General features: G+C 43.2%; 1 protein-coding gene across 3 annotated transcripts in view; it reads right to left on the reverse strand.

The window, feature by feature from the left end:
* The window catches only part of LOC117427937 (uncharacterized), a 35,515-nt gene extending 15,321 nt beyond the window's left edge, over nt 1–20,194 (reverse strand). For 2 of the 3 annotated variants that reach the window (XM_034046337.3, XM_034046334.3), the window contains exons 1-4: nt 19,925–20,194; nt 12,362–13,167; nt 10,065–10,280; nt 9,443–9,630 (exon numbers count right to left, since the gene is read on the reverse strand). In XM_034046337.3, the coding sequence (XP_033902228.1) occupies nt 9,443–9,630; nt 10,065–10,280; nt 12,362–12,755 (798 nt within the window). In that variant the 5' untranslated portion in view covers nt 12,756–13,167; nt 19,925–20,194. The remainder of the gene's footprint in view (nt 1–9,442; nt 9,631–10,064; nt 10,281–12,361; nt 13,168–19,924) is intronic. The other variant, XM_034046335.3, reaches the window with a different exon arrangement.
* Nucleotides 20,195–21,500: the final 1,306 nt, after the last annotated feature.

Consider the following 21,500-nt stretch of genomic DNA (forward strand, 5'->3'; position numbering starts at 1 on the left):
AGAGCTTTGAAAACCGGGCCGCTCTTGTTGCATGCCTGAAAACCAGGCCGCTCTTGTTGCATGCCTGACACCTTGGTTTTTGGACTTAAAACCATTTCTTTCTGTAATTTTATTAAATCGGATATAGTTGTTTGTTGCAGCTTGCTTTGAAAGAATGCTGTAGCCAGTCCTGTCTGTTTGTGAGGCTGTTTATTCTTTTGTCTCAGGCTGGGCTCAGCATTTCATTTTGTAAAAGTATCTTGAGCAAGTGTCAGGTTTCCAAAAAAAAAAAAAAAAAGTGTTTGGTTTCTACTTTCTGTGTTTCAGTTATTTAAAAAAAAAAGTTATTCTACTTAAGTGCTTATTTGTAGGGCTGTTTGTTGTTTTTTAATTTTGATCACATGATGTCCCTTTTTTGATGCCCAAGTTCACTTTAATGTTTTTTTCCGTAACTTGAGTGAGGACGTGATTCTGTTTCATTGATAATGTTAAAAAAATATCTGAGAAAAACAATTTAACTGAACTTACTGTGTGCTTTCTGTTTGAATTAAAAATAAGGAGCTGCCTTTTTTATTTTATTTTTACATTATCAATGAAACAGAATCATAGTCTTATTCAAGTTTCAGGAGAAAAAACTAGTGATCTTGTTTCACAATCAACATGGTAATTAAGAAACGGAGTCAGCTCAATATAACTTTCAAGGGACATCACGTGACCAAAAATAAACAAAACAAAAATAAACAAAACATGAACAGCCCTAGATATCAGCTATGAAAAAAAGGCACAACACAGCTGCACAGTCATTGAAGTACCCTGTTGCATGGATTTGTACAGAGGTATTACAAGGACTTAACATTCCTTTGTTTAATAGTGTTCGTTTAGTCCTGGACTTTGCAAAAACATGACCGTCCGCTTCACTGTAGAAAAAAAGTACTTTTGGTACCAATGTTATAAAAAGTAATCATTATTCAAGTATTTTTAGTTTTATAAAAGCACACATGCTGTGCCTCACTTTAAAATGTACTATATCAATACAAACCTCAAGGGAACTGGACTCCATGTCCTTCTAAAGAGGCTACATTGTGTTCATTTAAAATATTTTATTTTGAACAATTTTTATTTTTTGCTTGCATAATTCCCTGGGGTGTAACTGGGTCTAATCTCCTTTCTCCAACAGTGCTGTCCATTCGCAAAGTGACTTTCACAACTGCACACATATAGACTATACCTATAGTACATAGAGACATAAACACTAAATAATCATACTTTACACACACACACACACTATTCATGTGTACTGTACATTCATACATGCTATTCCACTTACATGGACCAAGTAAAATAGCTCCTGGTTGTAGCGGAGTACAGAACTGCTAGAATGATGATGTCTATCTGTACTGTCACTGGGTTCAGGACGATGAGCATGTGGAGTACAGGCCGAGCTCCACATCCCTGACAGACATGCGCCGTACAGGCCGAGCTGCACATCCCTGACAGACATGCAGAGTACAGGCCGAGCTCCACATCCCTGACAGACATGCGGAGTACAGGCCGAGCTCCACATCCCTGACAGACATGCAGAGTACAGCCTGAGCTCCACATCCCTGACAGACATGCGGAGTACAGCCTGAGCTCCACATCCCTGACAGACTCTCCACACCTCCCTGTGCTTCAGCAGAGAATGTCCTGGCTGTGATCTTCTCTACGGGCTGATTCTCCGAGTCTTCACTGCAATGTGCAGGTTTCTCCACTTGCGTTTCATTTCTACCTGCTTCTGTCTGCAGCTCCCGAGGCCATTCACAATCTCCTGCCAGATCCTCCTCTTATCACAGCACTGCTGGGTGCTCCAGACCCTCGTATACAACCGCAGTTCTTTTTTGTATAGAGCACGGGCATTTCATCTAGCGGTACATAGAATGTCTTGCAACAAATTAATACCATAGGATTGTGATTTCAAGGTATTCCTTTAGAGGGGTCACTTTATATAACTTTTTGCCATTATTTATTTAAAATGTTGTTTAATCTAACTGTTTTAGTCAGTGTGGTTTTAGTTTCTAATGCTGTAGTTAGTTTTCAAAGCTTTTTTTTAAAAAGATTTATAAAAAACTGAACTTGACAGATGGAATCATAAGATAGGTGAACTAAACATGGAATCAATATGTCCACAACACCGAAATCAGCATCTCAAATGGTTTATGACATACAAGCTTTTGAAAAAGGGATGGTGGTGGCAGACTTACAATCACATAACACATATAGGGGTAGATGTAAGGATACACGCAAAGTGATTTGCGGGTGCAAAACCCCCATAATGTGGCCGTAAATCGTGTTTAGCAGCCGTAAAGTCTGATTTTACTGGACGCTAAAAATGTGCCGTTCATTCACCTGGTGTTCTGCACCCGCTATCAAATTTGCAATTTGCCACCATTAATCCATTAAAATGCATACAAATGAAGAAGAGAGTATGGAATTGGGCGGGATCTGGATACTAAGCAGGCACAAACATTATAATGAGATGTACGCATTTTGCCTTGCACTTAGACACCTCTTCTTATAAGGTGCAAACGTGAGTAATTAAGAGCTGCATAAAAGCACACACCTGCAGAGACCTGTCATTGGCTTCAGGATGGCTGCTGTGGTACACTTCCTGATGCAGCGAAGATTGGCTCTTGTTGAGGAGAGGCAGGAACATGTTCAGAGGAGAAGGGCAAGACGAAGAAGACCCCACATATTCAATCCCACGGTCACTTTAGGATGCAATGCTATAGCATTATCGTCTCACTCTGCAGGTCACTCAAAGCGCTTTGTGATGGTGGTCCACTATGAAAGGCACTATATAAAATAAATACTGATTGATTGATTGATCCTAGACCTAATAGCTGAACTGAGGGATGAGCTAGACCCCCGTGTCAATCTAGGGACCATTATTCTTGCACATGTGAAAGTGCTGTGTTCTCTGCAATACTTGGCCTCTGGTTCCTTTCAGACCACAGTTGAACATCTGGAGGGAACACCTGGAGGGACAGCCTAATCCACCTTTATTTGAGTGCCAAGCATATTTCTAGATGTCATGCTAAAAAGGGCAGGCCAATAAATATTATTTCCTAAGGATACTAGCATAACTGATGTTGGCTGAGGCTTTTCCAAACAAGTCTGAGTGACCTGGACTCTCAGCTCCTTCTCAGAAAACTTTTCTTTTCCATGTGCCAAGGGAACTTTTTTTTTGGTTTGTATTTTCGTGCCCTGGAAATGTCATAAAGCGCCTACTGCTCTCTGTACTCATAACTCCTTCACCTCTGGGTTGCTAAACAGACTGATGTGCTCATTGAGACCCTCATTATCATGATTGCAGCTCATTCATTATTTGTGTGTGTTGAGCAATTTGCATTGCTCTTAAGCTTACATTGGCCACAGTGCAAAATAATTGCCTGGCCGCAATGCAATTTGAATTTAGCACCTGCAATTATTTGCACTGCGCCTATACTTACATCTACCCCATAACCCCAAACAAGGATGCTTAGCTGTCATGTTGATTATTACAGTGTACCCCATCAGAGGAAAAGTGTGTTTTTCTGGCCACCCAAATATGTGTACAAACTATTTGCTGCAATGCAGGTTTGGGCTAAAAAAACAAAAGATGAAAATGGTGTCTCAAGTGAATGTAATGCATCATCCACTTCAGCAGCTTCGGCGTTGATGAAACAAACACATGCACAGCTACACAGGCTCCTGTAACAGGGACAGCGTCTTGTCACAGTCTGTAGTTTTACACCACTGTGTATTGCTGCCTGGTTGTTACTATTGCTGGTATCAGCTGTGATTTTTCTGTGTACTGCTGCTTAAATAAATCCTGTGCATCGGAGTGGCGTGACGACAGTGCTGCCTCCGCCTGCCTGTCCAGAGGATAAACTGCACCTCCACCCTGATCACAGTCCTGTCAGTGCTGCCTGTCCTCCAGAGGATAACCTGAACCTCCACCCCAATCACAGTCCCGTCAGTGCTGCCTGTCCAGAGGATAACCTGCACCTCCACCCCGATCACAGTCCCGTCAGTGCTGCCTCCAGAGGATAACCTGCACCTCCACCCCAATCACAGTCCCGTCAGTGCTGCCTGTCCTCCAGAGGATAACCTGAACCTCCACCCCAATCACAGTCCCGTCAGTGCTGCCTGTCCAGAGGATAACCTGCACCTCCACCCCGATCACAGTCCCGTCAGTGCTGCCTCCAGAGGATAACCTGCACTTCCACCCCGATCACAGTCCCGTCAGTGCTGCCTCCAGAGGATAACCTGCACTTCCACCCCGATCACAGTCCTGTCAGTGCTGACTGTCCTCCAGAGGATAACCTGCACCTCCACCCCGATCACAGTCCCGTCAGTGCTGCCTCCAGAGGATAACCTGCACTTCCACCCCGATCACAGTCCTGTCAGTGCTGCCTGTCCAGAGGATAACCTGCACCTCCACCCCGATCACAGTCCTGTCAGTGCTGCCTGTCCAGAGGATAACCTGCACCTCCACCCCGATCACAGTCCCGTCAGTGCTGCCTCCAGAGGATAACCTGCACCTCCACCCCGATCACAGTCCTGTCAGTGCTGCCTGTCCTCCAGAGGATAACCTGCACCTCCACCCTGATCACAGTCCTGTCAGTGCTGACTGTCCTCCAGAGGATAACCTGCACCTCCACCCCGATCACAGTCCTGTCAGTGCTGCCTCCAGAGGATAACCTGCACCTCCACCCCGATCACAGTCCTGTCAGTGCTGCCTCCAAAGGATAACCTGCACCTCCACCCCGATCACAGTCCTGTCAGTGCTGCCTGTCCTCCAGAGGATAACCTGCACCTCCACCCTGATCACAGTCCTGTCAGTGCTGCCTGTCCAGAATATAACCTGCACCTCCGCCAGGATCAGTCATTTCTACAACATCTATTTCAAACATGCAGAACCCCATACAATTTTTTACCTCACAAACCCACATTGAAAACACTACAGGTTTACATTTATGAGTGTAAAAAAAGTAAACATACCTAATTTGTTCCACTTTGTTTGTGATTTGTTTTGCCGCTTTGACGTAAACAGTGTATAAAACTGGTGTTCATGTAAGAGAAGTGATAAACCAACAATGGGGTGTATTCAACTGACTTGAACAGCGGCAGATCTCAGCACCCTAACCATTTACAAAAGAACATGGATTTAAATTACTTTTACACATGAATACACTTAAGTGACAAACACAATTAGAGACGTGGTTTTTCTCCATGTCGCATTCTTACAGTTTAAATGACATCATTACTGAGATCAATTTAATAAACCTCACTGTGTGGCATGTGCCAGAGCATACATAGGATTATAGAGTAGGGTTACCAAGGAAACCTGAATTTCAGCACTTCTTTTACAACAGGGTTCTTCTATTGTTTGAGAAGTAAAATAGTCTCCTCACAGTGTACCAAGAGAAACACAAGGATGACAAATAAAATACAACATAGCACAATGTACGACAGCACAGCGTAATGTGTGAAGGCATTGTAAAGCACAGTGTATGAGGAGTAGAACAGTAACAATAACACAGTATTGATATTGGAAAAGCATCTAAAAGTGCAACATTACCGTGTGAAATGACCATGGTCACTTGTATAAGGTCAACAAGGTTGTATTATAACTGATGTTTATAAAGGCACGTAAAGGAGGTTTTTCGAGAGTGTAACTCATACTGTATTACACAGATCTGCAAACAAATATCAAAAAAAAAAAAAAAGACAAATCAGGGCAAGCAGACTATCGCAGTCTCTAACTTCAGAAGTCTAACTGAATCCTCTTAATGTGGATCTGCAAGGGTCTAGTCTAGTGTGCTGCAATCACTACTAAACTTGATCTAGTTTAACCGATGATCCAAATGAGCTAATGAACTTAAGTACAATTGATGATCCTGTACCTAATGTTTGTACAAGCAAGTGGATCAAACTCACTCAAATCACCCTGTCAGGCACATCTAGTGGACTACATCTGGCACACTGACCTAGTTTAAACTAATGAACTCTAGGTATGCTGCAATTAACCCTTATCTGTCAAAGTCAGTTTGTAAACTTTTTAAAACCAAATTAATCAAAAACAAAACGGATAGTATTTGAAACTGTTGACTGACATGCCTTTAAGGGTTTGCAGTAAATTGCATCTTAGCCTACACTGAATAACAACAACAACAACAACCAGTGAAACCGCACACATTGAAATGTCAGTATACAATGGGATTGAATAGGAGAAGCTCCTGATAACATCACTCAGATTTAATCAGATATTCAGCTGATTTGCACCCCAATGAATATCATTTCACACTGTGCTCTCGATCACATTTCTTATTATCATTTCACACTGTGCTCTCGGTCACATTTCTTGTCATTATCATTTCACACTGTGCTCTCGGTCACATTTCTTGTCATTATCGTTTCACACTGTGCTCTCGGTCACATTTCTTGTCATTATCGTTTCACACTGTGCGCTCGGTCACATTTCTTAATATCATTTCACACTGTGCTCTCGGTCACATTTCTTAATATCATTTCACACTGTGCTCTCGATCACATTTCTTATTATCATTTCACACTGTGCTCTCGATCACATTTCTTATTATCATTTCACACTGTGCTCTCAGTCACATTTCTTATTATCATTTCACACTGTGCTCTCGATCACATTTCTTGTCATTATCATTTCACACTGTGCGCTCGGTCACATTTCTTGTCATTATCGTTTCACACTGTGCGCTCGATCACATTTCTTGTCATTATCATTTCACACTGTGCGCTCGGTCACATTTCTTGTCATTATCGTTTCACACTGTGCGCTCGATCACATTTCTTGTCATTATCGTTTCACACTGTGCGCTCGATCACATTTCTTATTATCGTTTCACACTGTGCGCTCGGTCACATTTCTTGTCATTATCGTTTCACACTGTGCGCTCGGTCACATTTCTTGTCATTATCGTTTCACACTGTGCGCTCGGTCACATTTCTTGTCATTATCGTTTCACACTGTGCACTCGATCACATTTCTTATTATCGTTTCACACTGTGCGCTCGGTCACATTTCTTATTATCGTTTCACACTGCGCTCGGTCACATTTCTTGTCATTATCGTTTCACACTGTGCGCTCGGTCACATTTCTTGTCATTATCGTTTCACACTGTGCGCTCGGTCACATTTCTTGTCATTATCGTTTCACACTGTGCACTCGATCACATTTCTTATTATCATTTCACACTGTGCTCTCGATCACATTTCTTGTCATTATCGTTTCACACTGTGCGCTCGATCACATTTCTTGTCATTATCGTTTCACACTGTGCTCTCGATCACATTTCTTATTATCATTTCACACTGTGCACTCGATCACATTTCTTATTATCGTTTCACACTGTGCGCTCGGTCACATTTCTTGTCATTATCGTTTCACACTGTGCGCTCGGTCACATTTCTTGTCATTATCGTTTCACACTGTGCGCTCGGTCACATTTCTTATTATCATTTCACACTGTGCACTCGATCACATTCCTTATTATCATTTCACACTGTGCTCTCGGTCACATTTCTTGTCATTATCATTTCACACTGTGCTCTCGGTCACATTTCTTGTCATTATCGTTTCACACTGTGCGCTCGGTCACATTTCTTAATATCATTTCACACTGTGCTCTCGGTCACATTTCTTAATATCATTTCACACTGTGCTCTCGATCACATTTCTTATTATCATTTCACACTGTGCTCTCGATCACATTTCTTATTATCATTTCACACTGTGCTCTCAGTCACATTTCTTATTATCATTTCACACTGTGCTCTCGATCACATTTCTTGTCATTATCATTTCACACTGTGCGCTCGGTCACATTTCTTGTCATTATCGTTTCACACTGTGCGCTCGATCACATTTCTTGTCATTATCATTTCACACTGTGCGCTCGGTCACATTTCTTGTCATTATCGTTTCACACTGTGCGCTCGATCACATTTCTTGTCATTATCGTTTCACACTGTGCGCTCGATCACATTTCTTATTATCGTTTCACACTGTGCGCTCGGTCACATTTCTTGTCATTATCGTTTCACACTGTGCGCTCGGTCACATTTCTTGTCATTATCGTTTCACACTGTGCGCTCGGTCACATTTCTTGTCATTATCGTTTCACACTGTGCACTCGATCACATTTCTTATTATCATTTCACACTGTGCTCTCGATCACATTTCTTGTCATTATCGTTTCACACTGTGCGCTCGATCACATTTCTTGTCATTATCGTTTCACACTGTGCTCTCGATCACATTTCTTATTATCATTTCACACTGTGCACTCGATCACATTTCTTATTATCGTTTCACACTGTGCGCTCGGTCACATTTCTTGTCATTATCGTTTCACACTGTGCGCTCGGTCACATTTCTTGTCATTATCGTTTCACACTGTGCGCTCGGTCACATTTCTTATTATCATTTCACACTGTGCTCTCGATCACATTTCTTGTCATTATCGTTTCACACTGTGCGCTCGGTCACATTTCTTATTATCATTTCACACTGTGCACTCGGTCACATTTCTTATTATCATTTCACACTGTGCGCTCGATCACATTTCTTATTGTCATTTCACACTGTGCGCTCGGTCACATTTCTTGTCATTATCATTTCACACTGTGCTCTCGGTCACATTTCTTGTCATTATCGTTTCACACTGTGCTCTCGATCACATTTCTTATTATCATTTCACACTGTGCACTCGATCACATTTCTTATTATCATTTCACACTGTGCGCTCGATCACATTTCTTGTCATTATCGTTTCACACTGTGCGCTCGATCACATTTCTCGTCATTATCATTTCACACTGTGCGCTCGATCACATTTCTTATTATCATTTCACACTGTGCGCTCGATCACATTTCTTGTCATCGTTTCACACTGTGCGCTCGGTCACATTTCTTGTCATTTCACACTGTGCACTCGATCACATTTCTTATTGTCATTTCACACTGTGCGCTCGGTCACATTTCTTATTATCATTTCACACTGTGCACTCGGTCACATTTCTTGTCATTATCATTTCACACTGTGCTCTCGATCACATTTCTTATTATCATTTCACACTGTGCGCTCGATCACATTTCTTATTTCACACTGTGCTCTCGATCACATTTCTTATCATTTCACACTGTGTAATAGTGACCTATAGTGACCTAATCTTCAGAGTGTGACACCTGCTGGCAGAACATTGTACTGCAATAGTAATCTGTGAAAAATCTCTAGCGTGCAGAAGATGCAGGGCAGGTTTAATAAACTACATTTCGCATTGACCTCAGTTTTACCGTGGATCACAACGTGCCATACTTGAACACTGTTATAGCTGGCCATGGCTACCCCTGTATGTTTCTAGGCAGCACTGGTACAAAGGAAACACAGTCTCTGTACTCACCGGGCAGAAAGCTGGCTGCTGTCCGTGGTGTAACAGTGGATTTATGTGGCTGGATGACTGCGCTCCCACGATCTCCATGTATTCCACAGTGTGTCTCCTCTGCAAGTGCTTCTCTAGGTAATGTGCCGTTGTGAAGGTATACTGGCAGTAGGGACAGGGTTGGGACTGCTGCACAGGGTCCATGGTCACTGCAGGAACAGAAGACACACAGAGTGTCACTGCCTGAGCTCACAGTGCAAATCAACACATCACACTATGGGCTGGAGACACACCATTTGTACCAATCTTTGTGAAAGGAAAAGTAGTTTTTATTTTATTTCCAAATGGCATTTTGGTGTAGTGACCCTTACAAAACATACCCAGTGCCTCTGTGTAGAATAATTTGTGCAATGTAATCATTTAAGTCCAGTTACAGGTTTGTTAAGCTGCTGGACTTTTCAAAACAGTTCAAAAGAACTACCCCGGCCATACGAAAAACAAATCACAAACTATTTGAGGAGCAGTAATTGGAGCTACTCCGAACGACTGCAAATACATTAATCAGGTAATAGGGACGCATGTGGCAATGTAATCTGAAGCTACTTGCTCTTTAGCTGTGACCACCCCCAGCTCCATGACTCACATGAGTCCTCCACTTCGATGCTGACACTGTTCATGTCAGGCTCTTCGTTTTTAATGTGGATGAACTGGAACTCAAAGGAGCCTTGGTCCTGGTCAGAGCCGTGCTCAGTGCTGTTCACTGGGAACTCTTCAATCTCCGAGGCCTCCTCTTTAATATCGAGTACTTCCGGTGCAGTGTGGGCAGACTCCACCCTCACACTGGCATGGGCAACGATGTCTGCAACAAAGCAAAGCTGATAAAGTGGTTTGTTGTTACATGCGCTACTACATATTGCAATATGTGACACCTGTTTAAATGGGCTGCCCTTCTGGTACCCCTGGTATGTGTGTATTCTGTGTTCAAGCTGTATCTTCTGGTAACCCTGGTATGTGTGTATTCTGTGTTGAAGCCGTATCTTCTGGTAGCCCTGGTATGTGTGTATTCTGTGTTCAAGCTGTATCTTCTGGTACCCCTGGTATGTGTGTATTTATGTTGTCATGAAAAACAGGCTGCAATCCAGGAAACTACTCAAAAGTAGGGTTGCCAACTTGCTCAATTCTCACACCCTTTTAAGTCTTTCCTGGTTGTAGCCAGTGCATTCTGCCAAATGCTTTACAAATTCATTTAATCAAGTGCAAGATTTTATCAGAGTACAAACATAATGATTTTATATTAAGTACTCGTGTGTCTGCGTAATTTATATACAGTCAATTCACGTTAAAACAAACTCGGAGGAGACAAATTTCCTGATACTATGACTGCTTGTAATATGAACTGATGGGGAAGAACAATTTGAATAAAACGAACCACCCATTCAAACCACTGGGTGCAAAGGATATTGGGAAATATATTCACTTGCATCCAGATTACAGCCTCTGTTCTGTATTTCAGTGCTGATCCCATGATGCATTTCAAGTTGCCATAGTGCTGACACATCAATATAATTTCCATAAAGCAACGCAAAAACACAAACTATCCTTGCAGACAAACATGGAGGTGTTGAAAGGGTTAGAGGATGTTGCTGCAGATTTCAACATTCCCACAAACACTGTCGACCATTCTGAAAAACCGGGATATAGTAATACAGGCGTACGAACAGCAAAGTGTGGATGCAAGTCATCAGCGCTTCTGATTTGCTCAATACCTGATGTTGAGGACAGCTTGTTTCTGTGATCAGAATGGGACAGGCAGGTTTCAAATGCAGTCCACTTGCTATGTATACCTTTTTAAAGTATTTTCATTAACACACACACACTATACTTTTAAATGTGTAATACTTTGATTTCAGTGCTACAGTAACCTCAACAGTATGAATTTGTCTTTGGTCCTTTGAAATTTATATAAAATATACGGTCAGTTCTCGTTAATACATTCTCTCTCTCTCCCCGGCCCTAGTGGTCAGGATGGTCACTCTCCTGTGTGTATCCAGGATAGAGACGGGAGACAGCAATAGAAGACTCAGCGCCACCAACACACTTTTACTGCTTTCAACATGGAGCGGCCGGCCTTCTAAATAAAACCAATACAAAATCTAAACAAAACCGAGCATTAACTAAACTGTGACTGAGCAGCTCTCCTGCTGCCAAGCTAAATGTATGACTCTGCAACATAATCTTATATATAAACTGTGCAAGACTAAGGGCCTCATTCACTGAAGGGTGGTAGGGTTTTTACCCCAGTATTTCTTCCATTGTATTCACTATTCCTGATACTGCGCAGTAAATGGGATTTACCTTGTGTTAAATAACACGTAGTATATGTAGTGCTTCTCATTCATTTGCATTGAATTAATTGTTGAATGATGTAAATCAGCCTGTGAAATACCATACCTAATGAGGTCTCCGATATTCATCAGGGATTCACTAAGGGCTGGTAAATGTGCCACTGTCTACTACATGCTAAAATGACCACGAGGGGAAGCAGGCGCTAATGATTTAGAAACACATTTCAGTGGCCTTTTCTCAAAGGTAAACATGCACCTTCCTAGACTCACTCACAGCAGGAATGCTTTCTGTGTAAGTGAAACCAATGCTGAAATGAAACTGCTGGGAAAAGTATAATAAAAATGTATACCATTGCAATTGTGCATAGCAATGGAAACAAATGTATATGTACTTTGAGCATGTGTAGCTGTTCCCAAGAACTATGAACTGTGTGTGCTATTTTGGAAATGTATTAAAAACATGTACTCAGCAATTATGTGTGTGTATTTTGGAAATGTATTAAAAACATGTATTCAGCTATCATGGCCTTTCCTTATCAGACACAATGAATGGCTCCAAACACAAACAATGGCACACAATGCATATCCCACTTACCTTCCAGGACAGGCCCATTCTGAATCCTGGAGGTGTCCTGGAGATGCTCTGGCTGCAGGGTGCTCTCCACCAGGCTCTCCAGGGGGCTGAGCTGCTCCTTCGAGACGCCATGTTTTGCCAGCTTCTCCTTGGTTTTCCTTTTAAAGTCTGCCCAGCGTTTTTTGAGGATCTCCACAGTGCGTTGGCAGACCCCCAGGGCATTAATACGGCTCAACATAGCCTCCCAGATGGCCTGCTTGCTGGACAGAGGGGTTTTGGTGGAGAGGGGGCCCAACAAGACATCATAATTATTGACCACCTCAGTGACCAGTATCTCCAGCTCTTGCGCGGAGAACTTCATAAGGCGCAGTCGTGCCTTCTGAGGACCAGCAGAGGTGGTTGCCTGCTCAGCCATTATTCATAAAGACTCAGCACACAGGGATTGCAGGGCTGCAGTATCCTGATGGGCAAAGAACACAGTGGAATGCTGGGCCTTTTTATACTATTCCCCAGCCAGAAAGCAGGCTGCAAATTTCCATGAAACTGTCCTAATGCATAGTAAAATGCAGAGTGTTAACTGGTGGTAAATGCTAATGAGAATTTAGTGTGTGGTATTTTTTTTTCCAGCAAAAACTTTGATCGATATGGCAGTAACTGGAAGAAATACCACGCAGTGCGCTAAACAGGTAGCACGTAGTAAAAAGGGAAAAATAGGCACCAGGTGTATTTGAGCTTGACAAATATCTGTAACACCAAGTGTCTTCATAGAAGCAAGATCCAGCAAAAATCAAGCTTTTTACAGCTCTGACCAAAAGTGTTGCATCACCCTGGAATTTAAGATTGAGAATTATTAAAAAAAACATAATTAGATCTTATTTAACATCATGCAAGCAAAGAAACTACAACAATATATCATAAAAGTACAGGAAGCCATAATAGCAGTACAGTATTTCACATTAGATTTTGAAATGCCACATTTTTCAATTTGTCAGTTTACGCTAAGTATATGGAAAACAACAAAGCGGTATGTAATTGAATATGTTAACGTAGCCTTATTCAGCAGCTTTCATCCGACTATGAAGCAGAATTCTATAGAAGGATGCAACTAGCTGTAGATGTGAATTGGACAGCTATGCTTACTGATAAACAGTCACTTTGGCTGATCTAGCCTGTGTATGTCAATAGCAACTGGAGAGCAGCACCTCAGCGCAGGGAAAAGCACCATCAGTTTTTTTTATTTTATTATTATTATTATTATTTTATTTTTTTTAAACACTATATATGTTTTTTTTTTATTTCACTGGGCGTGAGCTGGGGGGGGGGGAAGGATAAGGCAGAAGAAGTAGCAAGGAGCAGTTAGTAGGACAGAATGTGGTCACCGACTGGGGCCGACGCTGTCGACATCCCAGGGGCGGAGGACCCGGCAACCGGAAACAGGATAGAAAAGAGGTCACCGACTGGGGCCGACGCTGTCGACATCCCAGGGGCGGAGGACCCGGCAACCGGCAAGGGTTATGACTTGGAAAGCCGCCCCTCGGGAGGAGATGAGAGAGGTACCCAGCATCTGAGGCTTCTGTAAGGGGCGCTCGTAAAACCCGATTGGCCGAGAAATCACGCTGCCTGGGACCTGAAAATAAGGACAAAGCATTGAGGTTAGTATAGGACTCGGCACGAGTGACCACGTCCTGAAGAGAGGCAGAATAGAAGAGAGCCTCGAGTGAGATGAGCGCAGGAGCTGCGACAGAACAGAGTTTGGCCGGGGGTCCGCTCTGACTCACGCGGTGAGAACCCCTGAAGGTAAGGGAGGCGGCTGCCTAGCCCTGAGGTCGGGGAAGTGAGCCTCACTTGCCCCCCAAAGGATGGACCCCCGGCACCTCACGAAAACTCCCACACCGTGAGACAAACAAGACAGCACATGCCAACACATAAAACATACACAAAAGACCATAATGACGAACAGGACGAACAGAGGGAGATTAGTAAATTTGTTAGTAGGATGCGACTATGTGTATACCTGCCGCTCAGTGGAGAGGAAAAAAACCCTTGAGGCAGATTAGGGGAAAACCTCTGGTGGCCCCGGCGAACAGGTAGCCCCCACTCCGGGCATGCTAGCGATTTTAAAATGGGCTGCAACTATATCGGAGGAGATGAATGAACGTAATAAATCTACTGTGGAAGAGGACCAGCAGCCCATGGTCTTGATCAGACTGTGGTTGATGCTGGCTCTTGCAGCGGAGGTAGCTGCACCTATACGAAATTAATGGGGAGAACACAGCTGAGGAGGGAAGCCTGCTCTAGAAAGGAGGGTGGAGAGGTGGGCTGATTAGGAGATCTTCGTCGCTGCAGGGAAGCTTGAAGCTGAAGAAACTGTGTATTTTGAGCTTCTGAGGAAGCCGAAGGCGGCTGTGAGTGATGTTGGCCCTCGCAGCAGAGGGGGCTGTGCCTACGGAATGATTGGGGGGGGCGGGGGGGGGAAGGAGGCCCGCTCTGGAGGCGAGGTAGGTTGGAATCCAGTGACGAGTGATCCTAGGAGCGAGAGAAATCAATGAGGGGGTGGAGTAGAGGAGGGAGGCTTGCTCTGGAGGGTGGAAGGTGGGTTGGGAACCAGCGATGAGTGATGATAGGAGCGAGAGGAATCAATGAACCGAGGGTCCTGGGGAGGGGGGGGGGTAGAGTAGAGGAGGAGGGGGGGGTTCTTGCTGGGGAGATACCTTGCTGATGAAAGGGGCAGATAGGGGACTCTTCTTGACAGCTGAATGGACTAACCACGTTGAAATTGATCCCTCTTGGAGGTATGACCGAATGGTGAAGTAAATTAGAAGCAGAAGAAACTACGAGTTCTGAACGTAATAATCTACTGCGGAAAAGGACCAGCGGCCCATGGTCTTGATCAGACTGTGGTTGATGCTGGCTCTTGCAGCGGAGGTAGCTGCACCTATACGAAATGAATGGGGAGAATACAGCTGAGGAGGGAGGCCTGCTCTAGAAAGGAGGGTGGAGTGGTTGGCTGATTAGGAGATCTTAGTCGCTGCAGGGAAGCTTGAAGCTGAAGGAACTGTGAAGTCTGAGCTTCTGAGGAAGCCGAAGAAGGCCGAGAAGCAGATGAGATACCTTGATGTTGAAAATAAGGGGCAGATAGGGGAATCTGCTTGACAGCTGAATTAACTGACCGCGCTGAAATGGATCCGTCTGGAGGTACACAACTGAATGATGGAGTAAATTAGAACTGTGAATTCTGAGCTCCAAGGAGACCGAAGAGGGCTCAGATGCAGATGATCTCCATAGGTAGATCCTTGTATGGGGAGAAGTGGTGTTTCCGAAGAGTAGAATGAGCAAACTGAGAATGGTCATTGATGCGGACAGCGGGAAGGTGAGGCAGAAGGGAAGGCTCTTAAGAATCAACTGTTAGGCAGATGGTCTCCATGAGGAGATCTTCGTAAGGGGACAAGCAATCTTTCCGAAGAGTAGAAATGAGTGAATGGAGAATGTCTTTTGATATGGACAGGCGGGAAGGTGCGGGGGGGGGGACTTTGAAGATTCCGCAAAGAGTCAGGCAAACTACTGGTATGGAAAGAATGGTGGGAAGAAAAAAGAAAAAAAAATCCCTAGCTGGACGATGAAAGCCATGATCTGGTTTGATTTGAAGGAATAGGATGAATCCGATTCTGGCACAGAACGTTTAAAACACTGACCAAGCTGTACAATATGAAGCTTTCGAAGGAGGGAGAGAGCTGCAGATATGAAATGCTGAGCAGATTGAAGGAGGTTACTGAGAGTATGATTCAGTCAAATGACAGCTGGTGAAGCTGGGGAAGCGGGGGGGGGGGTTGGGTGGGGACACAGAGACGGGACCAGTCGGCGGAACTTGAATACTAAAAGTGGAGGCCGAAGGGGAGCTGGAACTGACAGTTGAGGTAGCAGCTGGAACTGAACGAACGTGTGTAAATCGACTGCTGGGGAAGCTCAGCACGCTTTGTGCTCCATTTACTGGAATGGAGGGCAGAGATGAGATGTTGACTATCCTATGTGTCAGTTAATACGGGATCGATCTGCGGTCTGCTACTATCATGTCTGCTTGAAATGGAAAAGGTGAACTCACATTGAGAGACTGGGTTTCACAACTCCAGTTATTCTCCTAGAGTGGAACTCCTTAACTCATAAACAAGACAGATTTCCAGTCTCACCGCGTCTCTCACCATGTATTAATGCTGTAATATTTGAGAGGATGTGTGGACATATGAATAGATTGCTGGAAGATCGTTGGAAGATCTGGAGTAGTGCAGGTACAGATTTAGACTGTAAACTAAAGCAACTTGCATGCTATAATAGTGAGTAGATCTGAAGAGGGAGCAGAGATCTGCTGCAGTGAGGAGCAATTAACAGTAGAGGACGGGATCTGCTGAACGGTGCAGAGATCTGAGGAAGTAAACAAAGAAGTGCTGTCAATAATGAGCGGTGGTCTGCTGTAGAGCGCAGATATCTGCTGAAGCAGGGATCTGTAATAGTGAATGGTGGATTGCCATCGGTAGTGTGATGATCTGCTGTAGAGCACAGAGATCTGCTGAATGCGGTGGATGTTGGACTGTGAGTTAAAGTGATTTAGATGAAGCCAGAGATGGAGAATACATAGAGCTGAGGCCGCTGTAGAACCTAAGAGGATGAAGAATCCGTTGCTCTGAGGCTGTTGAAAAATCTAGTGATTTTGTCGGGAGTAGTCCGCCTCAAAGGGGCAGGGGGGGGGGGTAAGAGTTGAAATTGAAGAATGTCATTTGATATAGATAGACAGAGGATGAGGCAGGAGGGGAACTCCCGAGAATCCATCCGAGTGAGAACTGCGGGAATAGATAGAAAAGCTGTAGTGTCCGAGCTTCGCAGAGAAACCAAACTGGTTTAATGTATAGAGAGAGAGCTTGTGGTATTATACTGCCATCCAGAGGTTATGATTGGAATTACATCATTGACTTGAGTGAATCAGGGTAGAATCTATGAGTTATTACGATTAAAATCCTTGTCTATGTAGAACAACATTTGCTTATTCCTTTAGATTTGAATAAATATTCTAGACATGTTTAGGACAGATAGTCATGAATATAAATAAGTCAACGAAATATTTAGATGTCATGGTTCGGCGCGTTGAATTCGTCTCCGCCAGTTGTGAAAGTGCAGCAACAGGAAGCCGGAAGATTGCAGTGCTGAGGCGCAGAGCACGCAGAGCCTGATGAAGCAGCCTGGTCACCATGACAACTTACCACTCCCCGCAGTCACTCAATAAGGGCGTTGCCGCGGTAACCATAGTCTGTGAGGCGCTGGTGAAAAAGTTACAGTACAATAGTGTCGCTGGAGAATGTTGTGACCAGTCGAGTCACGAGCCGCCACTGGTTAAAAATTGAGTTTAAAATGGGCTGGATACGTCTTTAAAAGGTTGAACGTAGCTGATGGAGGTCCAGGGCAGGTTCTTCTGATGAAACGGTAATTGTGCTGGCTCTGTGGGAGCGGGGGGAGGGGCGTCTGATTGCAGGTGAGGAGTAAAGAAAGATTCTGCCAACAAAACTTTGTGGTAGAATTAAACAGAGCTAAGGTAAGGCAATCGCAGACAACGGGAATGTCGATGTCATGTCGAAGGAGTTTGAAAGTTTAACGGAGGACCAGACTTTCTGATAAGGTTGCAGACAAGTTGAGTAATGGAGCTGCGCTTTGGACGGCTATGATGCCGAGGTGGAGACTGGATGGCACAGGAAAGAGTAACGTTGGAGCTCTTGGAGCCGAAAAGAGAAGCTGAATGAAAAGAAAGATCACCTGAGCAGGTAAAAAAAAAAAAAGATTGATAATATCTTGGCAGCGATGTGCAGAGAAACGACCTGCGTGAGCGAGGCAACAAAGTTTAGATATTAACGGTGAAGCACGAAACGACGGCATCTGAGCGTTTGCTACAAAAACGAAACACTAGACAGAAAAGGTGCAGGTGATCAGGTCTTAAATAGTAAATAGAAACTAATTAACAGGAGATTAGAAAATTGAAAGATTAGAGATTAGCGGCCCCCACAGCTCCACGCCCCCCGAACCTCGCAAGCTAACATTTAAATGATTTGTATTCAAATTTCCCAGTAAAATATTAAGTTAATACACAAATGTAGAGTAATAGATCACAACAGAAAAGTTGCGTAATCGCATTAGGGACCACTCCGAATGATTCATAGTTATTTAAAGCTTCTGACTTTAAAAGTTCAGGGAATACAGTGAGGCGGCTACACACATCATGTGCACAAAAACAAGAGGCACATGAAAACTAAGCATCCCTATTTATACCCCACCGACCCTGACCCTGCACGCAGGTTCATTCAGCACTGACAGGAATGCTATACAACCTGCATATACACATTGCTAAATACACTTTCACAATTTAAAACGTCACCCTGGATTTTTACCATAGTACTATATAATAATCTAGTGCTGAGAACGACTGTGCCACGATCTGCTACCGTATGTTCCAAACCGCACTCTGAGATCACAGGATGCGGGGCTGCTGGTTATTCCTAGGGTCATTAAAAGCAACACGGGAGGTAGGGCTGCTTCTTGTAGAGCTCCTAAATTATGGAATGCTCTGCCTTCGTTTGTCAGGGAAGCTGGGACCGTTACAGTTTAAGTCGACTAAAAACGCACTTTTATAAAATGGCTTTATCATCTTACTGGGTTTTAATGTATCTTTAAAATAGCTACTTGTATATTATTAAGTGTAAACTGTTATTTAAATCCGTTATTAAATGGTCTGAACTGACTGTGGCAGTTGTATGTGTGACATGCCATACGAATGTATTGGGGTTTGTTCTTTTTTTCTGCAACGTACTGTATAGTGATTTGAAATGCTTTTACGTGTTAAAAAAAAAAAAAGAAAAAAAGCGCTATATAAAATCAATACATAAATACTGAAATAAACCAGTATAACTTAACTGGGGACCAAAACAAAGAAAGGTGCCAGCATTATCCTCCCGCATCACTAGGCGGTTTCCAGCGGTACGGCAACTGGAAAATGCTTAACTTTACAGTACAGAACAGAACAGCAGCTCGTTTAGTAGTATTCTCCCTGTATTGTTTTACTTAGACTCATGCAATTGGTGAAACCAACAAGGATTTCCCCCAAAACAAGTCATCCTCGCGGTGGGAACTACAGCAGTACAAAATAAACTATTTCGTTCACATCTCACCACATACAACTCGTTGCTTTAGCATTATAGCACAGATTTTTCCATTGCTGGGCAGCAAAACTATGCATAATTGGCAGCAGTGTAGAGTAGTGGTTAGGGCTCTGGACTCTTGACCGGAGGGTTGTGGGTTCAATCCAAGGTGGGTGACACTGCTGCTGTACCCTGAGCAAGGTACTTTACCTAGATTGCTCCAGTTAAAACCCAACTGTATAAATGGGTAATTGTATGTAAAAAAAAAAAAAAAAAAGTGATATCTTATAACAATTGTAAGTCGCCCTGGATAAGGGCGTCTGCTAAGAAATAAATAAATTGCAACAAACTTTGCTTGCATTGCTCGGGGCTACTGCATCACATAATGTATCAAATAAACGCTCACACTCACCACACAGCTGTGCCGTACACTCTCCACCTCGACAATCACCGCATATTAAAGCGTGTCTGAAATACAAGCGTTCAGGCAACCACCGCCTTTGTTTGTTGTGAGGAAATCTAGCACATACTGAAATACAACCCACAAAATACAATTAATGGAGTTCTCCGGCAATCCACAGCGGAAGCTACATAGTTAAGAAAACCTGACTGCTTGCTGGTGCCCTGGATCTCGCCGGTCAGACAGGAAACGGTACCGCTGCATTTTGGGATACAATCGTTCAGTCGTTCCTATTCATTCGCTTTTAAGGTGAAAATGAATTTCACGGATGTGACTACCTCAGTGTTTGCATTTCACCTGTGTCCCAAATTAAAATAAAACGAACACCTAATTCATTTCCAGCGCTTTTTATTTTAGTTTATTTTCCTCGTCAAAACGGCGTTGTCAGTTCTCCCCTTTTCTTTCGCTTGGATAAAGGCGTCGCTAAATGAATAAATAATAATAATAAAACAAGCGCACAAAAATACAAAACATTTTAACACCCATTTATTACAATGCCAAGAAGGCTGGTTAGTGCAAAACTCTCACTTGAAGCTATCTACAGCTGCATATCTGCAAGAAATAGATGAACAGGCGGCGTGTGTAACGTGAATTTACACACCCGAGTGAGATGTCATGAACACCCAAGACAAGAGCGATAGCTTTCAGTGTTTATTAATGCTATCACACACCATGGCAAGGGTGTAGGGATGCTAAACAGGAAACACTAACAATGTTGTACTCACATGTTTGCTGCCTCATTCTGCTGAATGGCTAATCTATGCAGCTGATTACTGCAATGAACTCAGCATGTTTATATTTGAGATATTTTGCCAGTGTTGTGCATGGAATTGGTGGCTGCACCTGTAATTCTGTACAGTTGTAATATGAGAAACAGCATGCTGCAACTCGCATACTCAGTGTTAGTGAAGTCCCTATCTAACAGAGCTCACCTATCTAACACAGCTCTTATGATTACATGTTGCCATCTATTTTTTCAGTAAAAAACAAGTTTAAGTTTCAGTGAGTTTGTTCTGGGTTTTTTTACGATATTAAATACACCACAGCAAGCACGTCATATAGCTGAGATATTGCCAAACCGTTCTTTTTCATTCTGAGAGTGAAGTTTAAGGAATGGCAGTTTTTCTACTGCAGTCAAGCTGCGGTACATTTCATTTCTAATTCTCTCAATGTTTCTATTCTGTCAGTAGTACACTTAGTTCCCAGCCGCCCCAAGTATTTCTGTGCTCTCACTGTTCTTAAAATGGTCAGTTTGACCCTGACTTAGCACAAAACTCACGCTACATTTACTGCTTTTTTTTTTTTTTACAGAAGACCATTAGCGTCACAGAGTATACAAATATTTATTATGTTGTTACGAGATACTATTGCGTTATTTCGCATGATGATTGCGTTATTACGAGAACGTTTTCATCAGTATGAAATATGTCATAGTATTGAAGACTTCTTCATTGGCGGACCCCACAGAGACACGTTGCTCAGGTTCAAAGAGTCTGTATTGCCATTAACTTGTTTTACACTGTACCGG

Source organism: Acipenser ruthenus, chromosome 21 (genome assembly GCF_902713425.1).
Source record: "Acipenser ruthenus chromosome 21, fAciRut3.2 maternal haplotype, whole genome shotgun sequence".
Classification (NCBI taxonomy): domain Eukaryota; kingdom Metazoa; phylum Chordata; class Actinopteri; order Acipenseriformes; family Acipenseridae; genus Acipenser; species Acipenser ruthenus.